At 46.0% G+C, this 27,594-nt stretch overlaps 1 protein-coding gene across 1 annotated transcript; it reads right to left on the bottom strand.

The window, feature by feature from the left end:
• Positions 1 to 8,503: 8,503 nt before the first annotated feature.
• Positions 8,504 to 26,924, bottom strand: Ociad2 (OCIA domain containing 2). The gene is made up of 7 exons (XM_075943091.1): positions 26,503 to 26,924; positions 23,477 to 23,602; positions 19,165 to 19,261; positions 16,655 to 16,708; positions 13,727 to 13,774; positions 12,408 to 12,525; positions 8,504 to 9,867 (listed from the first exon to the last, which is right to left on the bottom strand). The coding sequence occupies exons 2-7, from the start codon at positions 23,540 to 23,542 to the stop codon at positions 9,789 to 9,791; spliced, it is 462 nt and encodes a 153-aa protein (XP_075799206.1). The 5' UTR covers positions 23,543 to 23,602; positions 26,503 to 26,924; the 3' UTR covers positions 8,504 to 9,788.
• Positions 26,925 to 27,594: the final 670 nt, after the last annotated feature.

Genomic DNA, 27,594 nt, shown 5'->3' with positions numbered 1-27,594 from the left:
AAGCACTTGGCAGGTAAAGGTCACTTCAAATGCCAGCAGGGGAACCAGAAGCTGTCGTCCCTCAGTCCCCTTCCAGGGCCTGCCCTCAGTGCTCTGAACTTCCCACAAGGTCTCACCGGTGGCTCAAAGGTTCAACTACAGCCCACTAGTACCACTCTGGGGACCAAGCCTTTAACACATTAACTTCAACCTAGCACAGCTATGTTTCCAAATTTTGCTATAGTTTCGTTATTGATGAAAAGTTTATTTCTTGTTCAGGTAAATTGAAAAATGTGGTCTTAGACCAGAAACATGTTTTAACTGTTAGAAAATAGCCCCAGATTTGGTGGCTTATGGCTGAGCTTAGTGCTACTGTTAACCCTGGCATTTGTGAAGCTGGGGCAGGAGGGTTCAGGGTTGAGGCCAGGTTGGGACAACCTTAATAGTAACTTCTAGACTAGCCTAATATGTGCTAGATAGTAGGATTCTGTTTCAGAAAACAAACCAGAACGGAGCATCTCACTTTGCTCTGAGGATTCAGCTGAGGCAGTTGACTGTGGGTATATTAGTGCTGCGGTGGGTGCTAGACAGCTAAACCTGGGGAGTCCAGTGCTGGGTCTGCCTTGGTGGGTTGAGTTTTAGGGTGTTGCTGTGTTTATGTGGATTAGATTAGACTGTGGCAGGCCTGAGGATTTTGAAGGATTGGGACTTGTGTGTCAGCGTGAAGAGAAAGCGTCGCCAAAGCTACTTGCCTGTTGGCAGTATCAGCACCAGCGTGTTTTCTAGCGGCTGGGTATGTAGACGCGGCTGATGTGTTTGTTAGCCCTTCCACCTCTGGCCTGACTTGGAAATTGCAGTTCTGCCTCAGCCTTGTGGGCAGTGGGATTAAGGCATGAGCCACCACACCCAGCTTTTGCTCACATTTTAGAACAGTCATGGTGGTGTCTCAGTCTGCTCTTGGGCCCCATCCATACCTACACTAGTCAAGCCCACACCTTCCTAGGACCCAACAGCTCAAGTGCGGGAGCTCATACAGTCTGTTCTGGGTGGATTACTGTGGGTAAAGCTCACAGTCTGGAGACCTGGGAACTCAGCATTACCTGCCCTGTTTACCCTCAATGGGAATCTTAGGCATAATGTCACTAGTTTGCTATTGCTGCTGAAGAAGCCAAGCACAGTCTCTTGTCCATAGCCACCCTGAGGTCCAGCCAGTGTCATACAGTTTCTTATGAATGAGAGAGAGTTTATGTTGGGGTCTGGTCTAGAGAGATAATTTATGGTCCAGGCTGGAACCATCCCCAACATTAGGCATATTCCCTGGGGTTGTTGCAGTCTCTTGACCCTGCCCCCTTAATCTTCCTTTCCCTAAATGTCTCGTATTTGCTTCTATGGAGTTTTCTCAGCTGACTCCCACTCACAGGGAGGAACCAAAGGCCTCATGCCGTCCTGCCGGAACCAGCTTAATCCTTTCTAAAACCTGGACCTTTCATGGATCAACGTATGAGTCACTTTATTACGCAAGCCTCCTGTGTCTGTTGGGCTACATATAAAAATAAGATTCAGTGACACCTTGGTCTGGTTCTACAAGGCCAAGAAACCTTCCCATGGTTTCCATTTTGTAGTTGAAATGCCTTTTTAAGGTTTGCATATGTGTACCACATGCATGCCTGGTTTCCATGGAGGTCAGAAGAAGGCATCAGATCTCATGGGACGAATTAGGAATGGTTGTGAGCCACCATTTGGCTACCATGAACCCAATCTGTGTCCTCAGGAAGAGCAGAAGTGCTCTTGCCTGCTGAGCCATCTTAACCTGTCCCTTTTGAAATGTCTTAAACACTGTCTTTCTGAGACCTTGAACACTTGCTGTGGTGTGTGTTTTTCCTTCCAGCTGGGGATTGAACCCAAAGCCTTGCAAGAGCTTTCTCACTAAACTATGTTCCCCAGCCTTTTTGAATGAAACATCATGTCCCACTTCAGGTTCAACTTTATTTGGCCACCGTCTCTGAACACACAGTGGTTGAGAGCAGTAGTAAGGACGGTTCAGAGCTCTTCTTTTTTTTTTAATTTCCAGTTTGAGATGGAGTAATTTGTTTATGTCTCCTCCTGGCTTGCTGCTGCCTGGGAGTGTTAGCAAGACTGTCAAGTTCATCAGACACACGTCCTGTTGAACTTCGCTGCTTTAAGGGTCTTGTCTCCAGCTTCTAAGAACTCTTCCTTAACCCTTCATGGATCACCCCCACACACCCTCCCTGTTCCGCGTCCCATCTCTCCTGCCAGCTTCTACCTGCTGCTCAATCCTAAAATAAACGCAGGGCCTTCTTGCAGCTTGGGTTTGATATAAAAGCAGGGCTGTTAGGGGTGCTGCAGAGTAAGAGATGGGCAGTGGGAACTAGACCTTGACGGCTAGGAAGCTGACGTCACAGCCCCCAGGCTACTACTGCCTCTGAATCTAATACCGACCACTTATCCTCTTGTGGCCAAGGAGACAAATGGACACACAGAAAGCCTCTTGTTTTGAAAATGATATAGGTGTGCCCTGCTCACAGTAGGAAGGAAACTGCTCAATGACTGGCGAAAGGCAGCCATGTAGGAGGAGGAAAAGAGCTGGTGAGAATCAAACAGGCTGCTGATGGAAGCCCTGCCCTGAACTCCAGTGACAGCTGTAACCAGTGGGTCTCTATTACACCCTTCGTTTGCGTCTTCCTCTACTTCCTCCTTGAAGGTTGGACTGCCCGCTATCAGTGGACCCTATTTTTCATACGTTGCCCTATGTATTGTAGGTACTGGGAAACCTTGTTAATGAATGAGTCTGAGCTTGACCATGAGGACTGTGGCAATGTTCTTGACTTACAAAACATCAGAAAGCAAGACTTGGGGTTTTTGTGTTGTTACTGTTGTTTTGTTTGTTTTTTGCTTTGTTTTGTTTTGTTTTCTTCTGAGACAAGGTTTCTCTCACAGAGATCTGCCTGCTTCTGCTACCTGAGTGTGCATTAAAGGCATACACCACCACCCAGTGAGAGACTTGTTTTTAAAATTTAATTTTATATGTGTGAGTGTTTTTCTGCATATATGTCTGAAGACCAGAAAGTCAGATCCCCCGTTACTGGGGTATGTTGATCGTGAGCTGCCGTGTGGGAGCTGGAAACTGAACCCAGTGCTCTTAACCCCTGAGCCATCCCTCCAGTCTATTTAAAAATATTCTTTATCCTGCTTTGTTTTGTTTTTATGAAACAGGTCTCAAGGAGCTGGGATTGGTTTGAAACTCACTCTTAGTGGAGGATGACCCCGAACTCCTGATCCTCCCCACCTCAGACCCTGCCGAACTGGATAAACCTTGCTCATTTCACTTCCCAGGTCCACTCTCTTTTGCCATCTGTCCCCAAACCCCTTCTTTCCCATCCACGTGTAGAGGTGAGAGAATATCTCTTAATAAACCATGGCGCTGTTTGAAGTATTTATTAGAATGTATTCAGAAAGGACTCCAGACAAAACTCACACCCAGGAGGTTACCTGTTCCAAAGTGCTGGGGAAGTTCCTTAGTCCTATAACACGTTCTTCCCATAAGAATGAGGCACCTACCAGGAGCACCATATATTCAGATACCAGAATGGAAACAATGGGGTTGGAGAGATGGCTTTTCCAGGGGATTGGGGTTCAACTCCAAGCACCCACATGGTGGCTCACAACCATTCGTAATTCCAGTTTCAGGGCAGATGACACCCTTTTCTGACCTTCAAGGACACCGGGCACACGTGTGGTGCACATAAGTAGATGCATGCAAAACACTCATCTAGAAAACAAAAAAGACTTTGACAGTGCACCCACCTACCTACCTGCCTAACCAGAGACTTTGGAAAAAGCAAATCGAAAATAGTACTGAGAAATATATAGGTCAAATATATAGTTCAGAATGACCAATTGCATGTACACAAAATGAGAAGAAGACCTTAAAAGTAGGCCACGTGCAAAAGCCTAGCCCAAAGCATGACACCATGGCGTGTCTTGGACCACACTAATAGCAGTGACAGTAGAAACAAGGGACTTCCATTGATTGGCTCCTCAGCCTTCACTGTTCTAAACATTTTGTGATTATCAGCTCATTTGATATTCATGAACAACTTGCCATAAGGACATCAGCCTAGTATGATTTTCATTTCTAATGAGAAAACTGGGGCCCAGAATAGATAAATAATAACCCAAAGTCAAGAAGTGGGAACCCAGATTAGATAGGGTCTTTGCTAATAGTTTCAGTGCCCGAAGCTGAATCGTCCTTGTTGCGTTGCCACCAAATTGCTCTCTGAACTTCTCACTGCGCTGTGGAGTCTTCGTGTGTGAGGACGCCAGACGGAACGGTCTCCCCAGACCAGGGTATGTAGGGCCTGGAAAGACACTCCAATGCTTGAAAAGACTGAGGCCCCTTAACCGGAAGTTTAAGAGCTGTCAGGTGAAAGTGCAGCTTCTGGGGAATCACACCTATGTCTGCAAGACCTCTGCATGGGGAGTCTGAGAGACTCCAAAGGCACACAGCCTGTCCTCAAGGAGTTTCTGGCCTGGATGCAGTGAGGGGGCAAAGCAGGGCTCTTTCGCGGAACAGAACGGAGCTGCTGAGCTAGGGGCTGTACCAAAGCAAGGGTCCCAGATGGTGTTCCCCTGGAAGTTCACGTGGCGGTCCCGTAGTCTCCTGGGCCAGCAGGACGTAGAGGTGACCTCCTCCACGTGAAGCCAGGCAGCATTCTGTGGACCTCAAAGCTTGAGAGCGGGGAGAGGGAAGCCCTGGGAAGCTGGAGTGTCATTGGTTGATTTCAGTGTTCTCCTCCCACACTGTGGGCGGGGTCACGGCACAGAGAACACAAATTCCGTGTTTCAGTGTCTGAGTCCCGGTACAACCCTGTGTACTGCCCAGCTGATTCTCCAGGAAGGTCTGGAAACAATCCAAAACTGTTCGGATAAAAACAAGCGAAACAGAAGATTTGGGCGGCAATGTAGCTCAGGAGTGTGCTTGCAATGAATGATGCCCCTGCACACACCTGTAATCCCAGCGAGGAAGGGAAAAAATGAAAAACTGAATTGTTTATGTGGAGGGAGAGAAGCAAGGAAAATGCTGGTGTTTGACATGCTTCTTGCCTGTCTTGAGTGTGTAATCTGGCCGATCCCGAACTTTGCAGTTTCTGGATCAGTCTTTGAAATCGCTGCCAAACTTGAAATACACAAAATTACATTTTCTGGTTGGAGAAGCTTTTGCTGATCAGCAGTTTGTACCAAATGAGTATCGGAGGAATGACATATTTGCATTACATTTTATTAAATCATAATTCATTACTCTGTAGCACTAACAGAAAATGCATAGTCTCGATTGTGACAGCGTGGGAAGGATATCTTTGTTTAAATGAGAGTGTTAAAGCATTATAAGCAGTACGTCATATCATAAATAATGTGTATATACAACGAGTGTGTATCACATATACAATAAATTCTGTTGGGAGTTATGATTATTTAGACAAAGTGAATAAACACAAGGTAATCAACCTGCTAATTTTTTATTAAGAAATAACATTTTATGCAGAATACACTTCAACTCCTGCTTTGAACTCCAGGGTCACACAAATGAGGGCAAATCTGAGAGATAAATGTCTGTCTTATTAACAGGGCACGGTGGGATGCTCGACCAGCGGCTGTCCAGCTACTCACTCTGAAGACCAGGCTGGCTTCAAACTCACAGATCCACCTGCCTCTACCTCCCGAGTGCTGGGATTAAAGGTGTACACAACCATACCCTGCTTGAAATCTTCAAATATCCTTTCTAGTCATGTGACAAATGAGCCAAGAAATAAACACACTTTCCCCCAAATATAATAAGTCTTTACTCTTCTTACTTTTAAAAACTTCGTACGTGCTCACTTTTTGACTCTGTGCTTGTGCCTTCAACATTTTCACAATAAGGAAAACACTGGATTCTGTCACCAATGTGTTCAGCGCGCGCGCACACACACACACACACACACACGAGAGAGAGAGAGAGAGAGAGAGAGAGAGAGAGAGAGAGAGAGAGAGAGAGATTGACTGCATGGGAACATACACCATGCTGATTGGAGCCTTGCTAGCCTTTCTGGTATTATGGTAAGCAATTCTATTACCAGGGTTTTGAGAGGGCCTAGTATTGTCACGAGCTGTTGTAGGGGAGCCTACAATGGTGTGCAAATGCTGGACCATCCCGGGTGCCTCTAAGATTGGTCCTGGAAGATTATGACTGCACTCCAGATGTCCCTGGAGTGCTCCAAGGAGATGCCACATTAAATCATTTTCATGCTTTGTTGCTGAACAAGGATCGTCCCTCAATGTCAGTCTCTGCTGAGAACATTTCATTAGATTGTCTAGACAAAGTCCAAATGTGTGAGACAGGCTTGCCAATTTAGATAGCAAATTTGTCTCTTCTTTAGGTACATCCAGGGTAAAGTAAATTGACAACACATTTTAATTTCCATTAATTGTAGCAGGCTTTTAGGACTGCCTGCCCCCAAATCATGATAAAGAGACTTATTACTAATTACGAAAGCTTGCCCTTATCTTAGGCTTGTTTCTAACTAGTTCCATAACTTAAATCAATCTGTTGCTATTAACTATGTGCTGTCACATGGCTTGTGGCTTTTACCTCTCCTCTCACATGTCCTGCTTCCTCTGTATCTGGCTGGGGACTCTGCCTTTCTTCTTCCCCAAGAGCACTCTGTCCCCAGAAGTCCCGCTTAGCCTCTTCCTGCCTAGCTATTGGCCATTCAGCTCTTTATTAAACCAATCACAGCGTCACATCTTCACACAGTGTAAAGGAATATTTCACAGCAATTAATTATCTTTAATATACATGTGCTCCCCAAGATATGATGATTCAACTTGGTTTCTGTGAAAGAAAGCACCCATACAACATCTTGTTTCTCAACCCATTTCAGAGTTCAGCAGATCCTATGAGACAGATTTTCAGAGCGGAGACTATCATAAAACAGGCCTTCTGTTAGACTTCTATCCAACTGTAGACCATGTTCTTAGCATGTTTAGAGTGGAAAAGATCTATTTATGCTGTTATGTAGGCCGGGTTTACTAAATGTAGTTTTAAGACATTTTCATCATGCAATAGCTTTATCAGGGCACCATGGACTGAGTGGCATCAATAATGGGTCTCATGTTCCGCTCATGCTCTGATTCTCCCATACAGATGACTCTGGATGAGGCTGGCTATAGACAACGCTTACCACTTTGTTCCATTGATTTTTGCTTTCCTGCAAGCTCATCCGCAGTTTTAACCTGCTGTCCTGTGCTAAGGCTTTTGCCCCCCGCCCCCCACACCTTGCGATTTTTTTCACAAGTCTACGGCCCACTTGATGGTGAGAGCTGGTGACTGCTCGATGTGAGGAACAGACCCTGCTCCTGACACACCACGGCAGACTTCTGCCCCAGATGCCTGCTTCCTGGTGGGTCCTGAGGACCCACAGCAGAAAGGTCAAAACCTGCCGGACAACCTTCCAGTTTTCTCCTTGTTAACTTGTTCTTACACCAAGGCAGATCACCATATAAACCACTTCAAGGGATACGTTATCCACTTAATGAAAAGCAGAGAGCCCAAGCAGCAAACCCAGTTTGACTAAGAACTCTAAAGATGTGAATAATTAAAGTTTGTATTTGATGGTGGCCACACGTTTCTCCCCGGTAGCCAGAGACTGATTTGTAACATTGATTGGCTCGCTTAGCAATGTGACAATGCTCTCGTTCCTGAGAGATATCTTCTGGCACGGCGGAAGTGATGGTGCTGAATTCTAAACTGTGGCCAAGAGCTGAGTTAGCTGAATCACCAGCTTTTTCTTGTCAGAGCCAAAGTTAGACTGTATGCAAGAAGCCAGGGGCTGGGCTGTAGTTTATTGGTAGAGCACTTGTCTGCAGTGTGTGTGTGTGTGTGTGTATGTGGCGGGGGAGCATCTCCACCACAGCCAACAGAGTAACGATCTGAAGGAGGGAAGACAGTTGTTAGTTCCAACTTCAGGAGTCTGGCCCCGAGTAGTTTATTTTAGGGGTATTTAAGCACAGCACAATTTGGTGGAAACTTTCCTGGAGATCATTAACTCAGCCCTGGGCACAGCACAGCACGCGTGAATCTCCTTGAGGAACAAAGCTAAAGAAAGATCAGAGGTAACTGCATGGAAATTCTTTGTAAAGTACACGTGACACCTTCCACAAAGATGGGCTTATAGATTGATGGCAAAGCCTTATGATAAGGGTCTGAGGGAGGATCTGGTGTGGTCCTGGCCACACAGTGCAAAGGTCACCAGGCTGTTAACCACGTCCCTTCCCAAACTTCTGGGTGGATGACTGGTTCTGCATCTCCCCCGCTTCCCCCTTTGAAAGAACAACCCCATGTTCTTTCCAGGTTCCTTCCGGCTTTATCTGTGAGCACAAAGACCTCAGTGCCTTGTCTAGCATTCACCAAGCCCCAGACTCAACTCCCAACACAATGAAAGAAGAAAAAAGCTAGCATACTGGCTCTGTCTTTTAATTTTCAGAAATAGAATTTTATTGACTGTCAAACAGGATACGTCATATAAAAATCAACTCTGTCACACTTCTCCATTTCATTCATTTAATGTTCACACAAAAATAAGCCTCCACATGTTTTAATGATTAAAGTGAAATGATTTCACATCAAATAGTAACCTCTGATGAAATTTTCTTTTTAACTCCAGGCTTGTAGATACATCGAGTATAAGCAGCCCCCACCCCACACGCATACCCTACATTTAAATGGTGACTTGTGGACAGAACATTTTCCTGAGAAGCAAGGAAAGCGAAGATGCAAAGGGAGCTTTTCCATGGGGCTCAGCCAACGTGCCATAAAGCAAGAGGTTCCAAAAAGGAAGAACCACACTTCCCATGTAACAAGTTGTCTGGAGAAGAAACACAACTCATGCCATTGTGTTGGCTGCCTCTGAGCTCCCGCAAGTCCCAAGAGTTTCTCATTTTTGGAATTAATTCAGTCCTCTGGTTCTCCTTCCAGTAAGCTGCTCCCTGGGAGAGCAGGTTAGGAAGTTGTCTTTCTTCTCTGAACCGTCTATTGAGTGTTGACTATGGGAATGCATCCACGAGCCAAGCAGGTCACCCACAGGTGACGGCCACTTTCACAGCTCCTGATCATACAAGCTGGTTAGTATGGTCACCCTTTCACGGGAAATGTTTCCCACCGAGTTACAGATCTCAGCTCCTAGACTTTAGGATGGACTTCTAGTACTAAAACACAATCTCTCCTGGATTTCTAGATCCATATACATAGGTTTTCTTTGGGTCGTGGCTTCCCGACTAACTTCCACGTCATTCATTTCTGTTCCCTACCACAGAACTTAAATCGGAGAAGAAGAAGAAGAAGAAGAAGAAGAAGAAGAAGAAGAAGAAGAAGAAGAAGAAGAAGAAGAAGAAGAAGAAGAAGAAGAAGAAGAAGAGGAGGAGAAGAAGAGGAGAAGAAGAAAAGCAGAGTAAAAGAATTGCAGGAAAGTCTACCCAGAAGCTACTCAAGATTCTCTCAGGAAGCTCTAAGCTATGGAGGGGTGTAACTTTATTTCCTGGGTAGTGTGTGGTGGCTCCCAACATGTTCTCGAAGAACAGAAGAATATGCCATGCTCAAGTCAACTGAGAGACTTCCACTACAAGCATTTCAAAGGAACGCGAGAAGGACAAGGTTTCTGTTTCAATAGAAGTAGGTCATCTTAGAGTACACTTGAAAGTTTAAACGTGTACAGATTCAGAGGTTTAGAAATCATTGAAAAGCCAGCCGGGGTTTAGGAATGTGATGGCTGGGACCCCTTCTCATTTAATCCACGCCTGGTTTTGCACTCCTCACAGGTAAGCAGGCAGTGCCTAGAAGAGAAGCAGAAGCAGTTGGTGGCTCATCCTTTGACCATGGGAGCTCTTTCTGTGTGTCTGTGCCATATGTATGCGTATGTATGGGCCTGTGCACATGTGCACGCGGGTGTTCCTGCTGTGTGGGAGCATGTGGAGGCCAGAGGCCAACACCGGCTGTCATAGTTTTTGAGGTAGGGTCTCTTACTAGACCTGGAGCTCACTGATTAGGCTGGGCTGGGTGCTCAACTTTCATGGGGTGCTAGGATCCAAACTTATGCCCTCACGCTGGCACAGAGAGAAACTTTACTGACTGAGCCATCCCATAGCTCTCCAAACACACATCTTACCAAAGTAAGCAAGGTGTACAGACATTTTTGATTCTACAGCTCGCTAGCTCACTCTTTTTAAATGGCGTATGAGTTGTTTCTTGGGTTCCAATTGGCTGAAGCTCATTCAATAACGATGTTTACGTTGAAACAGATGGTTGCGTTTATGCCCAGAGTCGCACATAAGCTGGGTAAACATCACAACTCTCTGACCTTGAGTCACTGGGGTGATTTCTACCACAACAAAAAAACAAATCATAAAATGTTCCAGGTGTGGGGGCAGACTTGTGTAGTCCCAGAGCTTGGGAGCTAAGCTCAAAGGAGACCAGTCTGGGCCGTAGAGTGAGAGTCTTGTCTAAAAGAATAACAAGACACACACATCCCCTTCTCTTGGGCTGCAACATCGTCAGGGGCCTCCCATCCTTTTACTTCACCAGAACATCAGATTCTTGCCTCTGGGATGAGAGGGCAGTGGCCTTTGACACAGAGCTTAGCCACTGGTTCCCAGGTACCAATGCCAGACCACAGCGTAGCTTTTGGCGCCAGAAGTAGGCAGGCAAAAGAGCTACAGAATGCCAATCTGAAAGGGTCCCCAGAGACCCTTTAACCTCAACCACCTCCTTCCGTGTACATGAAGTATAGAACAACGTCTAGAGACTGTCTGGAAAATGCAGAGTCCATCGTTGTTCCGGAACCCAGTGTTGGGCTAACAACAAGAAAACTGTCCCCAAATGGAAGAGTCAACACAGTGCCCCCTTGCTGACAGCCTTTCTGTTTTCCCTGTACATCTCAGAATCCTGGGCCAATGGCTCTGGAAGCTGACCCCAAAACACAGCTTTGCAGGGATGCAGTGACACGGGAGTTGTCTGTAAACACAGCGTTAATGCCTTTCTGCTGGCCTTGCAAACCAGAAAGGGAAGGCTCAGGGCTTGGAAACTTAACAGGAGACTGAAGTCTCTTCTTCCTATGGCCACCGATGTCTTCTCAGAGAGACTCTGCATAGCATGTAACTCCTAGGCTAAAGTCCATCCACTTCTACCAGACCTTAGCATTCTAAAGTCACACTGCCAGAAGGCAACTTGACCTTGACATCTAGTCCAATATCGCTCTGCTGCTGCCCCTCAAGAAGAACACACTGGGGCAGGCTCAGTAGAGCGCTTCCTAGCACATACAGGGCCCCATGTTCAATCCCCTCACTACACACAGCAGGTTAGTACAGCGCTGGTGATGTACAGGCACACACAACAGGCATGCACCTGCAACAACCTGACACTCAGGAGGGGAGGAGGATACAAAGTTCAAGGTCATCCTTGGACTGTGTGGTGAGGATGAGGTTAGCCTGGGCTAAATGAGGTACTCCCTCAAAGAAAACAAGAAACGAAACTGTGACAAGTGAGGGGTCTTCAGCGGAATGTGTCCCCAACTAGTTCTGTGACGTGATAGTAGAAACAGTACTTTTTGAGTGTCACGAATACGCAATTTCCTTCCTCCTGACATCCCGGGGAAGTTATTTTAGTCATCACTTTGGACAGATGAGAAACCTGAAGGTTTGAGAAAGTGTGGTAGAACTTTCAGCCCAAGAACCCTACCTAGGAGCACAGGCCTCTCTGTAAACTCTAGTCTACTGCTTACTGTCCCTGTGGAGAATAAGTACAGCTATCAGGACACTGTGTGTGTGTGTGCATGTATGTGCACATGTGTGTGATATTAAAGGCTCTGAGAAGCTCTGCAGTAAGGAAGAAGGTGCAATTGGTGAGCAACTGTGCAATGACAGAAGACACATCTGCTCACAGAGGAATTCCTCAGAGGATTGTACAAGGCCTAGACTGTAGCAGTTGCTCATTAAATACACACTGAATAAATGAAATCGGTGATTAAGTTAAAAAATAATTGTTGAAGTTGAATAGTAATAAATCAAAGCTTGAGGTTTAAAGATTTTTTTCTTAAATAAAATTGTTTACCTGCCTAATATTACCTAGAGTAATATTTCATTTCACTTGTTAGTTTGTTTTTGTTGTTGTTTATTTTTGCTGTTGTTGTTTTTAAGATAGGGTCTCACTATATAGATCTGGCTGTCCTGGAACTCACTGTGCAGACAGGTTGCTTGGCCTTGAACTCACAGAGATCCTCCTGCCTCTGCCACCCAAGTGCTGAAATTAAAGGCATTGCCCCCACACCTGGATGCTTCATTCACTATTTTTATTACAACCCCTCCATCAGACTCCAAACCTGTTATGCTCGGGACCAAAGCCAGCACCACGGAGCTGATCCTCGAAGGAATGGAATTTACTCTGGCACACTCTTATGTAGGAAGCCTTCCCAAGGCCGAAGCCCAGGATCCCAGCCACTGTGAAAGCAGGTTAGGGAACACAGACAGGTAACTGAAAAGCTTGAATCGTGCCCATGAGCCACTGCCTACACCTTCCTAACACCGCTCATTTTCACACAATAACAAGCTTCCATGGAGGGCAGGTCTAACATCAGAGACTTTCTGATCTTTGCTTGAGCGGACACGAGGAGGACCAAGACAGAGCACACACTGGCACTCGGGGCATGACCCAGTTGTCAAACCAGTGGCTGAGGCTGCCAGGGGACAGAGGGTAGACCTGGGTCAGGTTGCCTCTATGTCATGGGGTGATGGAGCCTGTTGTTTTTTCTGCCCTTGTCTCTGGAAAATAAGACATAGAGAAGGGAACTTCATGTAGGAGAACCCTTCAATCTATTTCTCTGGCTGGAAATGAGACTCTAAACTGGGTAATTCTTATAACATAAGCCATCTATGTGTACCAAGGAGAAGAAACTCAGACATCTTAGTAAAGTTCTTATTAAAATGTCTCTGACTTAAAAAAAAAAAAACCTACTCCTTGGTCAAACCAAGATAACACAACATAATCCCCCCCCCCCCCAATGAACCTGCATTCAAAGGCTTTGCTGCTGACAGTGTTGACAATCTTATTGCCATTGGTTCCACCACCAACAGAACGAAAGAAACATTCGAGAAAAAAAATCTGCATCTATTCCAAAGACGTACAGGCCTTTGATGCATTTCCCAAGCATGTCACACAACAACCATGCACACAGAGTTTGTATTGTGTCACGTGTTCTAGGAGCCTGGAGACTGTCTGGAGAGTAAACAGAAGGATGTGCACCATCAGATGTAAAGAACCATCACTTATAAGAGGGTGCAGGCCCCTGCAGATATGGGTACCTGCGGGTCCCGGGGCCTATCTCTCATGGATACTGAGAGAACACTGTATATGTCTTGCTAGCCTTTGTTCAAGTTTTATAAATGACAGTAGCAAGTGCCTGCTGTTACTCTGCAGATCAGAAAGTGCTGGGGTGAGCAGGCAGGTGCAGGCCAGTGGAGGAAAACAGAGAGTGCTTTGTAAGAGTCGGTCCCAGCAACACGTTCATATCCTCAGGTCTTATAAACCTTGTCAAAATCTATGCGCGTTTTCATTTGTTTCAACGCTGGGACATGAATTCAGGGGCCCCGTGCTTCAAACCACCCAGCTACCTCCCCAGTCCAAACTGTTTTTATGACTTACATGCAACTTTAGGTAACGATCCAAATCTTGGATTAGCAGCTAAATAACCTGAAGAGTAAGACAGAAATGTGTTATTTCATTTAATAACTTAGTTAAATTTGTAAAGAAAATATCCAAGCTAGAGATATAACATTTCTAAGATGCTCACGTTATTAATCTGAAGAAATGGTTTCAGAAGAGTTATAATTCAACCTGAGGTTGAAGTTAACCCCCAGAAGCCATCTCAGGCAAATGGTAGATATTGGCTTTAACATGTGCAAAATGTGAAAGCCACAATCAAAAGGAAATTGAAATTGATTCAAATAGACCAGTCACCATGTTCTACTTTTAAGAGTAACTCAACAAAGAAAGTCCACCTCAGAGGTTCACAGTATTTAAGCCTTATTTATTATTAATTAATTAATTAAAGAAAAGCGTCTCTATGTAGCCCTGGCTGTCCTGGAACTTGCTATATAGATCAGGCTGGCCTTGAACTCATAGATCTATATACTTCTGCTCCCGAGTGCTGGTGTCACCAGGCCTAACCCATCATGATTTTCAAATAAAAACACTAGGCAGATTGGCAGGCTTCTAAATATGTCCATACCATAATCTTTGGCAACTCTGGGTGTTATACTGCAGAAGGGAATTAAAGTATAAAGTAGAAATAAGTCACCTTGTCAGACAACTGTGAAATAGGGAGACAGTCCTGAGTGGGGCAGGTGGAATAAACATAATCACAATGATCTCTGGTTGGCACTGAAGAGATCAGAAGTGGAAAAGCGTGGCTCAGCCTAGCTGGCTTTGGAGACAGAGGAAGAGGCCACCAGCCATGGAGTGTACGTAGCCTCTCGAAGTTGAAAAGGGGAAAAGCGATGAACATCCAAGAGAAACACAGCTGTACCCCCATCTTGATTTTAACCTAGTGAGACCCATTCTTCTTTTAAAAAAATATTTATTTATGTGTGTGTATGTGTGCTCCATCTACATACAGAGAAGGGCATCAGATCCCGTGATAGATAGTTGTGAGCCACCATGTGGTTACCGGGAACTAACTCAGGACCTCTGGAAGAGCAGCTCCGAACCACTGAACCATGTCTCCAGCCCCAAGTGAGACCCATTCCGACCTTGGCCTCTGGATAATAAATGTGTGCTGCCTTCAGCTATTGTGCTCACAGCGACTTATTTTAGCAGCTGTAGGAAACTAGCATTCAACCCTGAACAGCACAGATGCAAGAGGTTGGGTAGATTTGGGGTGGGTGGATATTATAAGACCTCATTCCACAGATTTTGGCCCTATTTCTGCATCAAAACTAATTTAACAAAAATCTTGGTGGTAATTGGTGAACTTGTTTCTACAAAAAGATCACCTTCAAGTTATAAAAATGAAAACATATTTAATACAAGACATTTATGGATAAGAATAACAACATCCAAAGGGGAATTTTCCAAGACATGTGACCTACTGATCTTCAAGAAAAAAAGGAAAACAGGACATTTCCCCTTCATGTTTGAAGATATTGATTTTTGTTTTTACTTTTTTCAATGACATCTATCTTTACTAAAGTTTTTAATTTTTTTCAAGCATTTTTAGAATCATGGCAATTAGTAGCATTTGATAAGGTGGACTTCCAGAGGGCCAGGTCCCCTGGGAGACACAGGGACTTCTCTAAGGCACGGGTGCTATTGGAGTTCCTGTGTCTGCCATAAGAGAGGGCCACCAACTCAGTGGGCTTAAGATAATGTGAATTTATTATTTTACAGGTCTTGAGGTCAGAGGTCCAAAGTCAGAATAGGGACAAGCCAAGGTGGAAACTGCATCCTTAACCAGCTGCCTTCCTTTCTAAAAACACTAGCCCCTACATACTTCATAACTCAGTGCTGTGGTTTGAGTGTGAAATGGCCCCACAGGCTCATGTGTTTGAACTTGGGGTCCCCAGTTGAGGTTGCTGTTTGGATTATAGAAACACTAGAAGTGAAGCCCCATTGAAGGAGATGGTCTCTGGAGCTGGGTGTTGAGGTTTCAGAGCCTGAGCAGACTTCCCACTTCCTGCTTCCCGATTATAGTCACGATGTGACCAGGTGCTTCACAGTCCCTGCCATCATTCTTTCCCCACCGCGGTAGACTACATCCTTCCTGAAATAATGAGTCAAAATAAGCCCCTCCTTCCCTACGCTGCTTTTGTCACGGCAACCAGAACAGTCGCCACTACATTCATGGCCCTTTCCAGGGTCTTCAAAGCCAGTCATACTGAGTCCAAACCTGCTATCTCTCTAGCTATGCCTTCCAGTCCCCTTCTCCATTTATGGTCTCTCTTTAGATGAAAAACAAGTCAACGATATTCTGTTTCAAAGTGGGCTAACAACCTTAATGGCACCTGAAACTCAAATTTCCCATTATCAAGTAATCAGATACATTCAGTCTTTTGTAGAGATAGAAGCTTTAGCTTGTTGTAGAATAATCTTTTTGTGCCCTGTGAAGATATGTCTTTGCCAAGGTGCCTTCTGATTGGTTTCCTAAAGAGCTAAATGACCAATAGCTAGGCAAGAGGTATAGGTGGGACTTCGAGGCACAGAGAGGACTCTGGGAAGAAAAGAGGCAGAGAAGCCAGCCAGATACAGATCGAGTCAGACACACAGAATGGGACAGAGGTAAAAGCCATGTGGTAGAATGTAGATGAATATAAATAGTTTGGTTTAAGTTATAAGAATAGTCGGACGAGCCTAAGCTATAGGTCAAGCTCCCATAATTAATAAGTCTCCATGTTGTTATTTAGGAGCTGGCTGGTGTGACAGGAAAAGACTCACTACATTAGCTAAAAGCAAGCAAAAGCATGCACGAAGCCAAAATCTTCAAGAATAGGATAAATAAATGTCCAAGGGTTGCAGGGAAGGCCACCCAAAATGGGGCTCTCTGAAGTTAAAGCATTAATAAATACTGACGCTTACCTTGGTGGACAAGTCCCTGGGTGACAAGCATGCTTATAAGAGAAAAAGGCAGAGCTGTAAAACAAACAAACAAACACCCCTCAATATTAGTATCTCAACACACGGTCCCTTGGGGCAGGCGGGATTGCCCAGTGAGTACAAACACATCTCTAAAGCATGGCGACCTGAGCGCGATCCCCAGGACCCACCTGGTGGGAGGGGTGTGTGTGAATCAACTCCTGTAAGCTGTCCTCTGACTCCACATGTAAACCACATGTACATGCATGTACATCTTCACCACATACAATCTACCAAGACTAACAACTCAAGCCCCTTGCCTAGAAATCAGGGAAAACTAATTCTAAGATTTTTTTTTCTTACCTGAATTGGCAGTGAGTTTTATACTCTCCCCACCCGCCTAAGCCAACCATGTAGCCCTGGTTGTCCTGGATCTCACTCTGTAAGCCAGGTTGGCTTGAACTCACAGAGATTCTCCTGCCTCTGCCTCCCACGTACTGGGACTAAAGGCGTGAGCCCCCACACTCAGCTTTATTCACTTTGCACATTATAGTCAACAAATATTTCTTTAAAACTACAAAGTTTCTTGGGATTTATCCCAATAGCTCAGCCTGATGCACAGCAATCACCTAAACTGACACCCCACACTCAACTCCAGCTCTGATATCCATGATTACTGAACACTCAATATGCATATGACTCCAATGGCTATATCCCACACGGATATAGTGTGTGTTCACTTAGCTGCAATTTTGTTTTCTTTTTTTGGTTTTTCAAGACAGGGTTTCTCTGTGTAGCCCTGGATGTTCTAGAACTCATTTTTGTAGCCCAGGCTGGCCTCAGACTCTGAGATCTCCCCGCCTCCACCTCTAGAGTGCTGGCATTAAAGGCGTGCATTACCACCACACAGCTATATTTTGCTATTTTCAATCCTACATAAAGTTTGAAAAGCAATAGCATGAACTTCCATAGAGCCTTAATAGACACATTAATTATAGATTTATCTCTGGATGCATCCCTATATTTTGCTTTGTATCTGCCATTACGTATTTTTTCTGAGCCATCTGGGATTTGCAAGCACCATCACTCTTTATAACTGAATATTTTAACAGGTAACTTCTAAAATCAAGTTAATGTCTCCTGCACAACCACCATACCACTAGCATAGTCAGGAAAAATCTGAATATTCAGTCTCAAGAGGAATGATACTAACTAATACACAATCTATATTCTAATCTCTCCGACTCGTCCAAGAATGTCCCTCATAGCTGCAGGTTTTTTTCCAGCGTGCAAGATCAAGGATTATGCGTTGCATTGAATGTCCAATCTGTTTCGATCTAGGGCAGTTTCCTGTTGGTTCTGTTTTGATGTTTGTCTTTCTTAACCTTTTGCTCCACTGTTGGCTGTCTGCCTGAAGAGGCACATTGAAGGTTAGAAACAGGCTCCATCCCTGCTAAGCACACGCAGTGTGTAGTTAAGGTTTTTTAGTGTCGTTCACTGAGTCTGGTTTAAAGGGTTCCTAGCTCTCCCACGATATGTCAGATGGCCTCTTCCAAAAGCAAAGAGCCTTCCTAGCAACCGAGGCAAACCGGATAGCAATCGGTTTCCCATCACGTCTAATGGGCCACACTGACCCGTGAATCAACCAGGCCAGTTAAACTACCGGCTCAGAGGTTCTCAGAAAAGGCATGAGATTCTAGAAAAGCAATCAATAATCACAGTGATGCATGATGAATATCAAATTATAACTGGCCAATACAGGCTATGAATGGTTTATGAGATCAAGAGTACTGTAGTCTTGATTATGCCTCTGGCGGTAATGTACCCAGTGCTGGGCTGGATGATAGGTTCCATTATGCCACTCTCAACTGTCAAATTATGAATTTATTAAGCCAAAAGGGACTTTTAATACAGAATGAATTCACTGCCTTGTCTTATGTAAGGCAATCCTGGGATGAAGAAGCAACTCAGCAGAAAACAGTATCATAGAGACGTATCGGTGGATGCTGTGAGCTCTAGCCCAGTCAACAAACACTTCCCAGGTAGAGCCTGTGGGAGAGGCTGTGGACGAAGTCCAGGTGAACCTGACACCACCTCTGAGCTGAGACGCTGGTGCAATTTACCAAGGTCTGCTTTGTGGAAGTAAGGCATGTTATATAAAACTTTGGGCCTGTGTTCTTGCTTTCAGGAAAGGAAGAGACACGTATGCTTTTACTGAGTAAGGTAAAGGGCTTGATAATTGCTTATTATCTCTGCCTGAAGAGGATGGCACGGATTCAAACTTTAAACCTCCATAAATACCCAAGTTCTTTCGGGACTTATGCAAAATTCCTGTTCAAAATTAATCGGGCACCGTGATTCTGTTCTAATAGGACATAGAAGTACTCTATTGTTGCAACATTAATTATTAAATCAATTGCTAACTTATTTTATTTAGTAAATCTATTAAATTGAACTTATGGTTAAATGGTTGATTATCAAACTATTCATTAAGACCCAGAAGGTGTGAGTACCTCTCTTCCAGAAACTTTCTTCTTGGCACTCTCGGATAATCTTGGCAATCTCCCCTCTGTGGATGTGCAGTTTTGACTTTGGGCAAAACAACAGGCTCTGTAGGGAAAGACACTGAGGGTTAACTCGGAGGACCCTGAGTACAAGGCCAGCCTGGGCTAGACAGTAAGATCTCATCTCAAAGTAAAACTAAGAAAAGCTACAGGTAATAAAAAACTGAGGTCACAAAAGCCTCCACGCTGTTTCCTCTGGAAGGGGATGGGATGTGTTCTGTTCCTGGCTAGTTGTCCCCACAGACCAGTGGCCACTAGCCACCGCTTTCCAGCTGGCCCTGCCACATAGACTTGGACAAAGTGGACTTTCTGCTTGAGAGACAGGGTGGTTCAGTGACCAGGGTGTGCCAACAGCTCTCCCAGGCTGAGTACTGCAAGCAACCAGGTCCTCGCTCTGCTCTAGGCTGTCCAGGGCTTTCTGTAATCACAATGCTGGCTTGATCCTTTGCCCAGTTAAGTTACAGCTCAGTGTTGCATCTGTGGTACAAACAGATTTGTTGGTTTTGACACTTAAAAAAAAAAAGACTTTTTGCTTGTGACTATCAATGTGGATGCTGGCCACCGTTCCTTGAGTCCTTCTCATGGTCCAGGCATCATTTTCATACCTGGCAAACACGCGCAGTGACACACTGACAGGGCTGAAGGACCCTGTGGTGCCTATGCTTCTGTAATTGTGCAAGCTGGCCACCTCTCCCTTTCATTTCTCTGCTCCTCCTTCCGACACAGTGGAGGGATGCAGAGGTCAGTGTGACTCCTGGAGATCAGCAGCTATGACAATGCACACCATTGGGACAGGCAGCGTTGATACTGGCTGCCCTTTGGATCCTCAGAGAAATCCTCCCCACTTCTAGGGTAAATACAGATGGTCCCTGACTTCGTGGTCCATATTTGTGTGTGTGTGTGTGTGTGTGTGTGTGTGTGGTGTGCAAGCTTACATGCAGATGTGTGGGGACTAGAGGTTGACAAGGAGTGTCTCTTTCCATGTGTTTTTTGTTTTGTTTTGCGTGTATGTGTGTTGTTTTATTTTGTTCTGTTTTTAAAGACAGCGTCTCTCATTGAACCCGGGGCTGACTGATTCAGTTTTTCTGATTGGCAAGCAAGCCTCAGGGATCCTAACTCCGTCTCCCTAGCACTGGGATTACAGGTGTGCTGCCCCTGGATTTTTATGTACATGTTGGGGATCTGAACTCAAGTCCTCACGCTGGTGCTTCAGGCATTTTACCAACTTCCTGAGGATTTTACCACCTCCCCAATCCAGTGGTTCAGATTGTTATTTTACTTTAGCATATTGTGCTCAATAGTTTTATGCCAACTTGATGCAGGCTGATATCATCTGAGAGGAGGGAACCTCAGTTAAGAAAATGCCTCCATAAGCCTGGATTGATTAATGTAGGAGGGCCCAGCCCATGGTGGATGAGGCCACCCCTGGGCTGTTGGTCCAGGATTCTCTAAGAAAACAGGCTGAACGAGCCATGTTGAGCAAGCCAGTAAGCAGTACTCCTCCATGGCCTCTGCATCAGGTCCTGTATCCAGGTTCCTGTCCTGTTTGAGTTCCTGTCCTGACTTCCTTTGATGCTGAACTATGATGCGGAAGTGTAAGCTGAATAAACTCTTTCCTCCCTGACTTGCTGTTGGTCAGAAACCCCGACTAAGACACACGTTCTGAAACTGGCCTACAGTCAGTGGGAACTACATTTAGAAGTTTAAACTTATCCTAGGCTAATGATACGCAGTATGGTATTTTCTCATGATGGTGGACATTCGCAGGGAGACACAGCTTCAAGTTAGCAGTGAGATCACAAGATCACACCCATCACAAGATCACATCCATCACAAGATCACATCTATCACAGGATCACATCCATCACAGGATCACATCCATCACAAGATCACATCCATCACAAGATCACATCTATCACAGGATCACATCCATCACAAGATCACACCCATCACAAGATCACATCCATCACAAGATCACATCTATCACAGGATCACATCCATCACAGGATCACATCCATCACAAGATCACATCCATCACAAGATCACATCTATCACAGGATCACATCCATCACAAGATCACACCCATCACAGGATCACATCCATCACAGGATCACATCTATCACAAGATCACATCCATCACAGGATCACATCCATCACAAGATCACATCCATCACAGGATCACATCTATCACAGGATCACACCCATCACAAGATCACACCCATCACAAGATCACATCCATCACAGGATCACATCCATCACAAGATCACATCTATCACAAGATCACATCTATCACAGGATCACATCCATCACAGGATCACATCCATCACAAGATCACATCCATCACAAGATCACATCCATCACAGGATCACATCCATCACAAGATCACATCCATCACAGGATCACACCCATCACAGGATCACACCCATCACAGGATCACATCCATCACAGGATCACATCTATCACAGGATCACATCCATCACAGGATCACATCCATCACAGGATCACATCCATCACAAGATCACATCCATCACAGGATCACATCTATCACAGGATCACATCCATCACAGGATCACATCCATCACAAGATCACATCCATCACAGGATCACATCCATCACAAGATCACATCCATCACAGGATCACATCCATCACAAGATCACATCCATCACAAGATTACATCCATCACAAGATCACATCCATCACAGGATCACATCCATCACAGGATCACATCTATCACAGGATCACACCCATCACAGGATCACATCTGCAACACCCTGCAGTGGACCGCAGTGCTAGGATTCCCAGTAGCTGTGTAAACCAACAGCAGTTTCAACCTACAGTGGGTTTTTATTGAGACAACATGCCATTGTAAATCAAGTCATATCTGTATTTGTTTCTTGTCCTCTCTGAAGCCAGGGCAGAAATAAAGAAAATCCCCAATATGAACAGGGTAATCCAGACATTCATTCAGATCTGACCACCGTCACTTCCGCGAGTCCAGCACTCGAGATCAGAAAGTGGGGCTTGGGAGATCTTTTCTAGTAGTGCTATGAATGTTTTACAGTTCTCTATTTCACAGGGGCAGCTAAGGTGTCCAAATGCCTCTCCTGTGACCTGATGTCATTTATCTGCTTCTTTGTCCTGCACTTTGCCGCTTAAATGTTCTCCTAGAAACCACGTCTAGTGAAAAGTTGACTCCAGAGAACATGGACCCCAGTAACCTGTCAAATACTTGCTCTCCCTTTCACCCAAATGCTTCTGAACCACAATCCCCACTCTTCCCAAGCTAGCACGTGGGCTCTCAGCCTGATGGCTGATTAGCAGTTACAGACACCGCTATGCTAAAAGCAGCATGCGGCAGCATATGTTCAAAATAATCACCCTGCACAACACAAACGAGAAGCTAAGGGGCTGTGTCATCCTGCTAGGGACAAACCATAGCTTGCTCTGCCATGGTGGTACGCCTGCCCAGTCACTGGCTGTGGTGAGAGAGCGAAGATGGATTCTGAACAGGAAGGAGTAAAGAAAGCGATCTGCAAACAAAATCTTAACAGGCTTTTCAAGAGAACCTGACTGCGGTTTGCCTCCTTACTCCATCTTCCCCGCTTCCGTCTGACAAAGGACTGGACTGGGAAAAAGTGTTCGTAGCTCAGGAGCTGTCTTAGTTGTTAAGGTACCCGCCACACAAACATAAGGGACAGGGTTTGGATCCTCAAGGCCACTTGAAAAGCTGGATGTGCTGGCACGTACCTGTAACTTCAGTATCAAAGGAACAGAGACAGGGGTGTACCTGTAACTTCCTGGCTAGCTAGTCTGGCTGGATCAGTGAGCTCCAGGTTCACTGAGAGACCCTGTCTCAGAAAAGGAAGTTAGCGCTAGTGAGATGGCTCAGAGGGTAAAGGCACCGGCTACCAAGCTTGATGACCTGAGTTCAATCCACTGGACCCACGCAGTAAAAGGAGAGAGGTGACTCATGACTTCCACAGGCTGTCCTTTGATCTTTAACACTTGCCATGGCATGTGTGTGGGTGCGGCACACACGATACATCATAAGTAAATATAAAAAAATAAAATATGATTTAGAATGACTAAGGAAAATGCTGAACATTGGTCCCTGGTCTCCAGGTTCAGGAACACACACACACACACACACACACACACACACACACACACACACACACACAGTCAGGTGATTCATCAAGGGCAGGATCTAGTGGCAATCTTGTGTGATAGTTTTCCTCAGAATCTCAAGCTAACACATACCTGCTTGCTAAACGGTGGCAACTGGGGACTCTTCTCTTGGCTTCCATGAGTGGACACTGAGGCCATGATGATGCTGTCCTTTCTTCAATGCCAGTCAAATGCTCTGAAGACTCCTTGGCCTGATGACTAAGGAAAGCAGAAGAGACTCACTGTACCAGGTCTGAATATTTATGTACCAGGTTTCAAAGCACCTTTCATGTCAGCGATTCTAACTTAGAAAACTTACTATTTTCATTTTGTTAGGTTTTTAAACTGCAGCCATCTGTAAACTCAAGCTTTCTTACAATTGTTTATTTTTGGGGGTGCAATGGCGTGTATTGTGTCATGTACACGTGGATGCCATGAGGAGGCCGCTTGTTCGTTTCCTGGCCTTCTCACACTGCATGGAGGTCAGGGAACAACCTGCAGGAGTCTGTTCTCTCCTGCCATGTTGGTCCCAGGAAGCAAACTTACATTGTCTGGCTTGGTGGCAAGTGCCTTTACCCACTGAGCCATCTTACAAGCCCAGGAGGCAGAGGCAGGAGGATCTCTGTGAGTTTGAGGCCAGCCTGGTCTACAAGAGCTAGTTCCAGGACAGGCACCAAAAACTACAGAGAAACCCTGTCTCGAAAATTAAAAAAAAAAAAGACTTCTAATTTTTAATTATGTGAGGGAATATCAGTATTAACGGAGGCCAGAGGAGTCAAATCCCCCTGGAGCTGGAGTTACATACTCCATACTTAGGTAGCTATAAGCCACCTAAGAACTGGGAACTGAACTTAGATCCTCTGTAAGAGCAGTATGTGCTTTTGCTTGCTATCTCTTTAGTTCCTACAATCTCTATTTCGAACGGCTCCCCAATACACGCCTACACACATGTCCATAAACACATGCACACATACTCACACAGAGCCACAGGTCTGATTTAAGAGTGGAATGAAGTGTCATACTGTGCAATGCTTTACTCCCTGTAAAGTATGTCTTTAAAACACAGCAAAGCATCACTGAAAGTGAGTAACTATTCAAATGTTTGCTGAGCGTCTATGACATGCCAAGTACGAGGCTACGAAGACCAGGATAAGCTCAACTGTATGAAGAGCACAGGCAAAGCGGACCTCTGGTAAGGCAAGAACTATTCACTAGGAGAAAGTCCAAGAAGCAAGGACAGGGGGCTAAGGAAGGAGAGGAATAAGGATCTGCCCTTTCGGTCAGGTGTGCAGACCCCCAACGACACTATCATCTTGTGTTTTCAAGAGGATGCGGGGTGTGTGTATGTGTGTGTGTCCAGGAGAAGGACGGACAGTTTAGACAGTGATTAAACTGTCCAGATATGAAACTGAAGACCTGAACTGAGACCTCATTGGGAGAGGTGAAGGTAAGAAATTTGGGTTTGGAAATATTGGATTTGGGTGCTGGTGTGTGTGTGTGTGTGTGTGTGTGTGCGCGCGCGTGCGCAAACCCTGGAATTAGCCATTAAAGATCGAAATATTTTAGGATCTGTCTGGGTCTGGGATTTCAGATTAGGAGAGGGTTGGAGAGATGAATTTGAAAACTGCCATCACAGAGATGAATCTTAAAGCGAGGGACCTGGACACTTTGACCGACAAAGAGTACAGGAGAAAGTGAACACTGAACCCAAAGGAATAGTGGTGAGCTAAGAAACAGACCATAGGTCACGGAAATGGCCGTGAATGAAAGGGCGATGCAGCCGCCAGGGTATCACCGAAGGAGCCATCCCCAGTGACCACACAGCCTGGGGCTGGCAAGGATGGACATGCTCCAGGTGGGCCATGAGCCTCCTCCTCTTCCCCCCTGGGGCCCACTGGCTTTCCCACAAAATGGACAGCTCATACGGAATTGTGTTTCCTACATTAGTGACTCAGTGGCAAGAAATATGAGCCCAGGGCCCCTCTGTACGTTTCATCTTGGGTGCCCAGTGTCAGAGAGGAACACGATGCCCTGTGGTGTTAGATACTGAAGATGATTATAATAACCTGACTGTGCACCCTTCCCCTTCAGACAGAGTCTCACTATGTCACCCTAGGTGTCCTAAGGGCAGACTAGACTGGCCTTAAACTCACAGAGTTCTGCCACCTGAGTGCTGTGTTAAAGGTGTCTGGAACAATGCCCTGCAAGACACCAGTTTTAATTCTGACTTTCTTTGCTGGTCCTGGGCATTGGGGCAAGGAATATAAAGTGTCTAAGCCTCGGCTTTGTCACCTGTTAGTCAGGCACAGCTGCGGCAAGGATGGGGATGAAGGATGAGGACACAGAACCAGGGCACAGTGGTGGCTGTATGAGCAGTAGGGGAGCAGTCATCAGAGTGGCCCTGGGAATCCAATTTTCTAGGAAATAAAATCCTAGGAAATCTTTGCCACCTATGGTCAAATGAGACTTTTTTTTTTTTTTTTGCACAGTCAGACCCAGGGCCATCCCAAGAACCAAGAAGGAAGCAAGCACACACCTTAGTGTTGGTGAACTGGGCCCTCCTGAACCCAGCTGTCTTCTTCAGGCATCTGAGCAAGCCTTCTGGGTGAAGCTACACACACACACACACACACACACACACACACACACACACACACACACACTCGGGTCTAGACTAAGGGGGCAATGGCAGCCTGATCCAGCCTGTGTTGGGGGAGGGGAGGCTGACCCAGAATCAGCTAGCTGGGTTCCAAGGCTAGGCCTGCAAAACTCCAAGCCAGCACCCCAGCCCGGGGTAGCACCAATCCGAGGCGCTTGGAGAGAAGCACAGCACGAAAGGATTGAAGAGCTGACACCGCGCTGCGGCGGAGCCTTTGAAGGGTCTGCCCAGCGTCTGCCCACGTCGCCGGGAGCAGGGAAGGAGAGCCAGAAGAAAAAGACACTGCCCCAGGCCACCTCTCCCACCGTCACCCCACCTCTGTGGGCTCACCTGTGCGGGTGAGTGCTTCCAAGGCAGAGCTGCCCCCACCCCCGCCGGCGGCTGCAGTCTTCCCACGCCCCCGCTGCCCACGCCCACCGCCCCAACCCGAGCCCTCGGTCCCCTCTCTTCTTCCCCTCACCTTTCTTCGCGATCTTCCTTTTCTTCCCTCCTTTCTCCTTCTTCCTGCTCTCGCTCCGCCTCACACTCGTGCGTGCCACTAGCTCCAGAGCAGCCCGCCCCCACTTGCAGTCTCTTTCTCAGCTGGTGACACGGAAAGGGAGAATCCAGCACTTTCGAGAAGCCCCCGTTTCTCAGTCTCTTCGTGACACCTGATAGGTCTACCTGGACGTCTTTCACGTGACTGGGTCGTCCAGACAAAAAACACCAAAAAACACGTAACTGTCGTTCCCTAAACCCCCTCTGTGGGCCGGACTAAGGCTCCACCTCTCAGCAATGCTATTGACAGCCCGGTAGGGTCCCCACCCCCAGGGAGTCCATGGCAGCCCACCTTGGTTCCTTAGCTTTCCCTTGCCAAGCTTTCCCTCTCCCAACCGCTGGCCTGTGAGGGGAAGGTGACGATAGTGTGTGATGTGTGTGTACTCATATGTGTGACTATAAACGTCTGCTTATACGTGAGTGTGTGCTGAGTGTCTATCTGAGCATGTATGAGTATGTATGTGTCTGGATGTGACTGGGTGTTAAGTGTTTATGTGAGTGTGTTAGTACATGGGATGGTATACGAGAGTGTGTGTATGTATGTGTGTGGTGGTGTGTGAATGTGTGTACACACGTGTGAGTGTGTGTGCGCACACATACATGCACAAGGGTGTGAGCACCGAGAATAAGAATTCCAAGAGAGAATCTGTGTCTGCAGGGGCTGTTAGATTGATGGAATTGGTGTTCTGTGGAGAGATTGGAATAATTAGACTCTAATTAGACCTTATCCAGCTTTGTCCACCAGGACCACCGTTCCTTACCCACCTCTCTGTCAAAACTAACAGCCTGCGACCAAGACCACGTGTGTGCCTGCTGCCCACAGAGTCCAAGCAGGCATCAGATTCCCGGGGACTGGAATTAGAGAGGCTTGTGAGTTGCCCTGTGGGTGCTGGAAAGCTAACCCAGGTTCTCTGAAAGAGCAGCCAGTGCTCTTAACAGCTGAGCCGGCTCTGTCTCCCGCCCTCCTCCTGGCATTTCCTGCCCACATTTCCTGATTCCGGCCTGACTAAAGCAG

Source organism: Microtus pennsylvanicus, chromosome 12, assembly GCF_037038515.1.
Source record: "Microtus pennsylvanicus isolate mMicPen1 chromosome 12, mMicPen1.hap1, whole genome shotgun sequence".
Classification (NCBI taxonomy): domain Eukaryota; kingdom Metazoa; phylum Chordata; class Mammalia; order Rodentia; family Cricetidae; genus Microtus; species Microtus pennsylvanicus.
The sequence above is the reverse complement of the archived record's forward strand: the minus strand, read 5'-3'. Positions and strand labels throughout refer to the sequence as shown.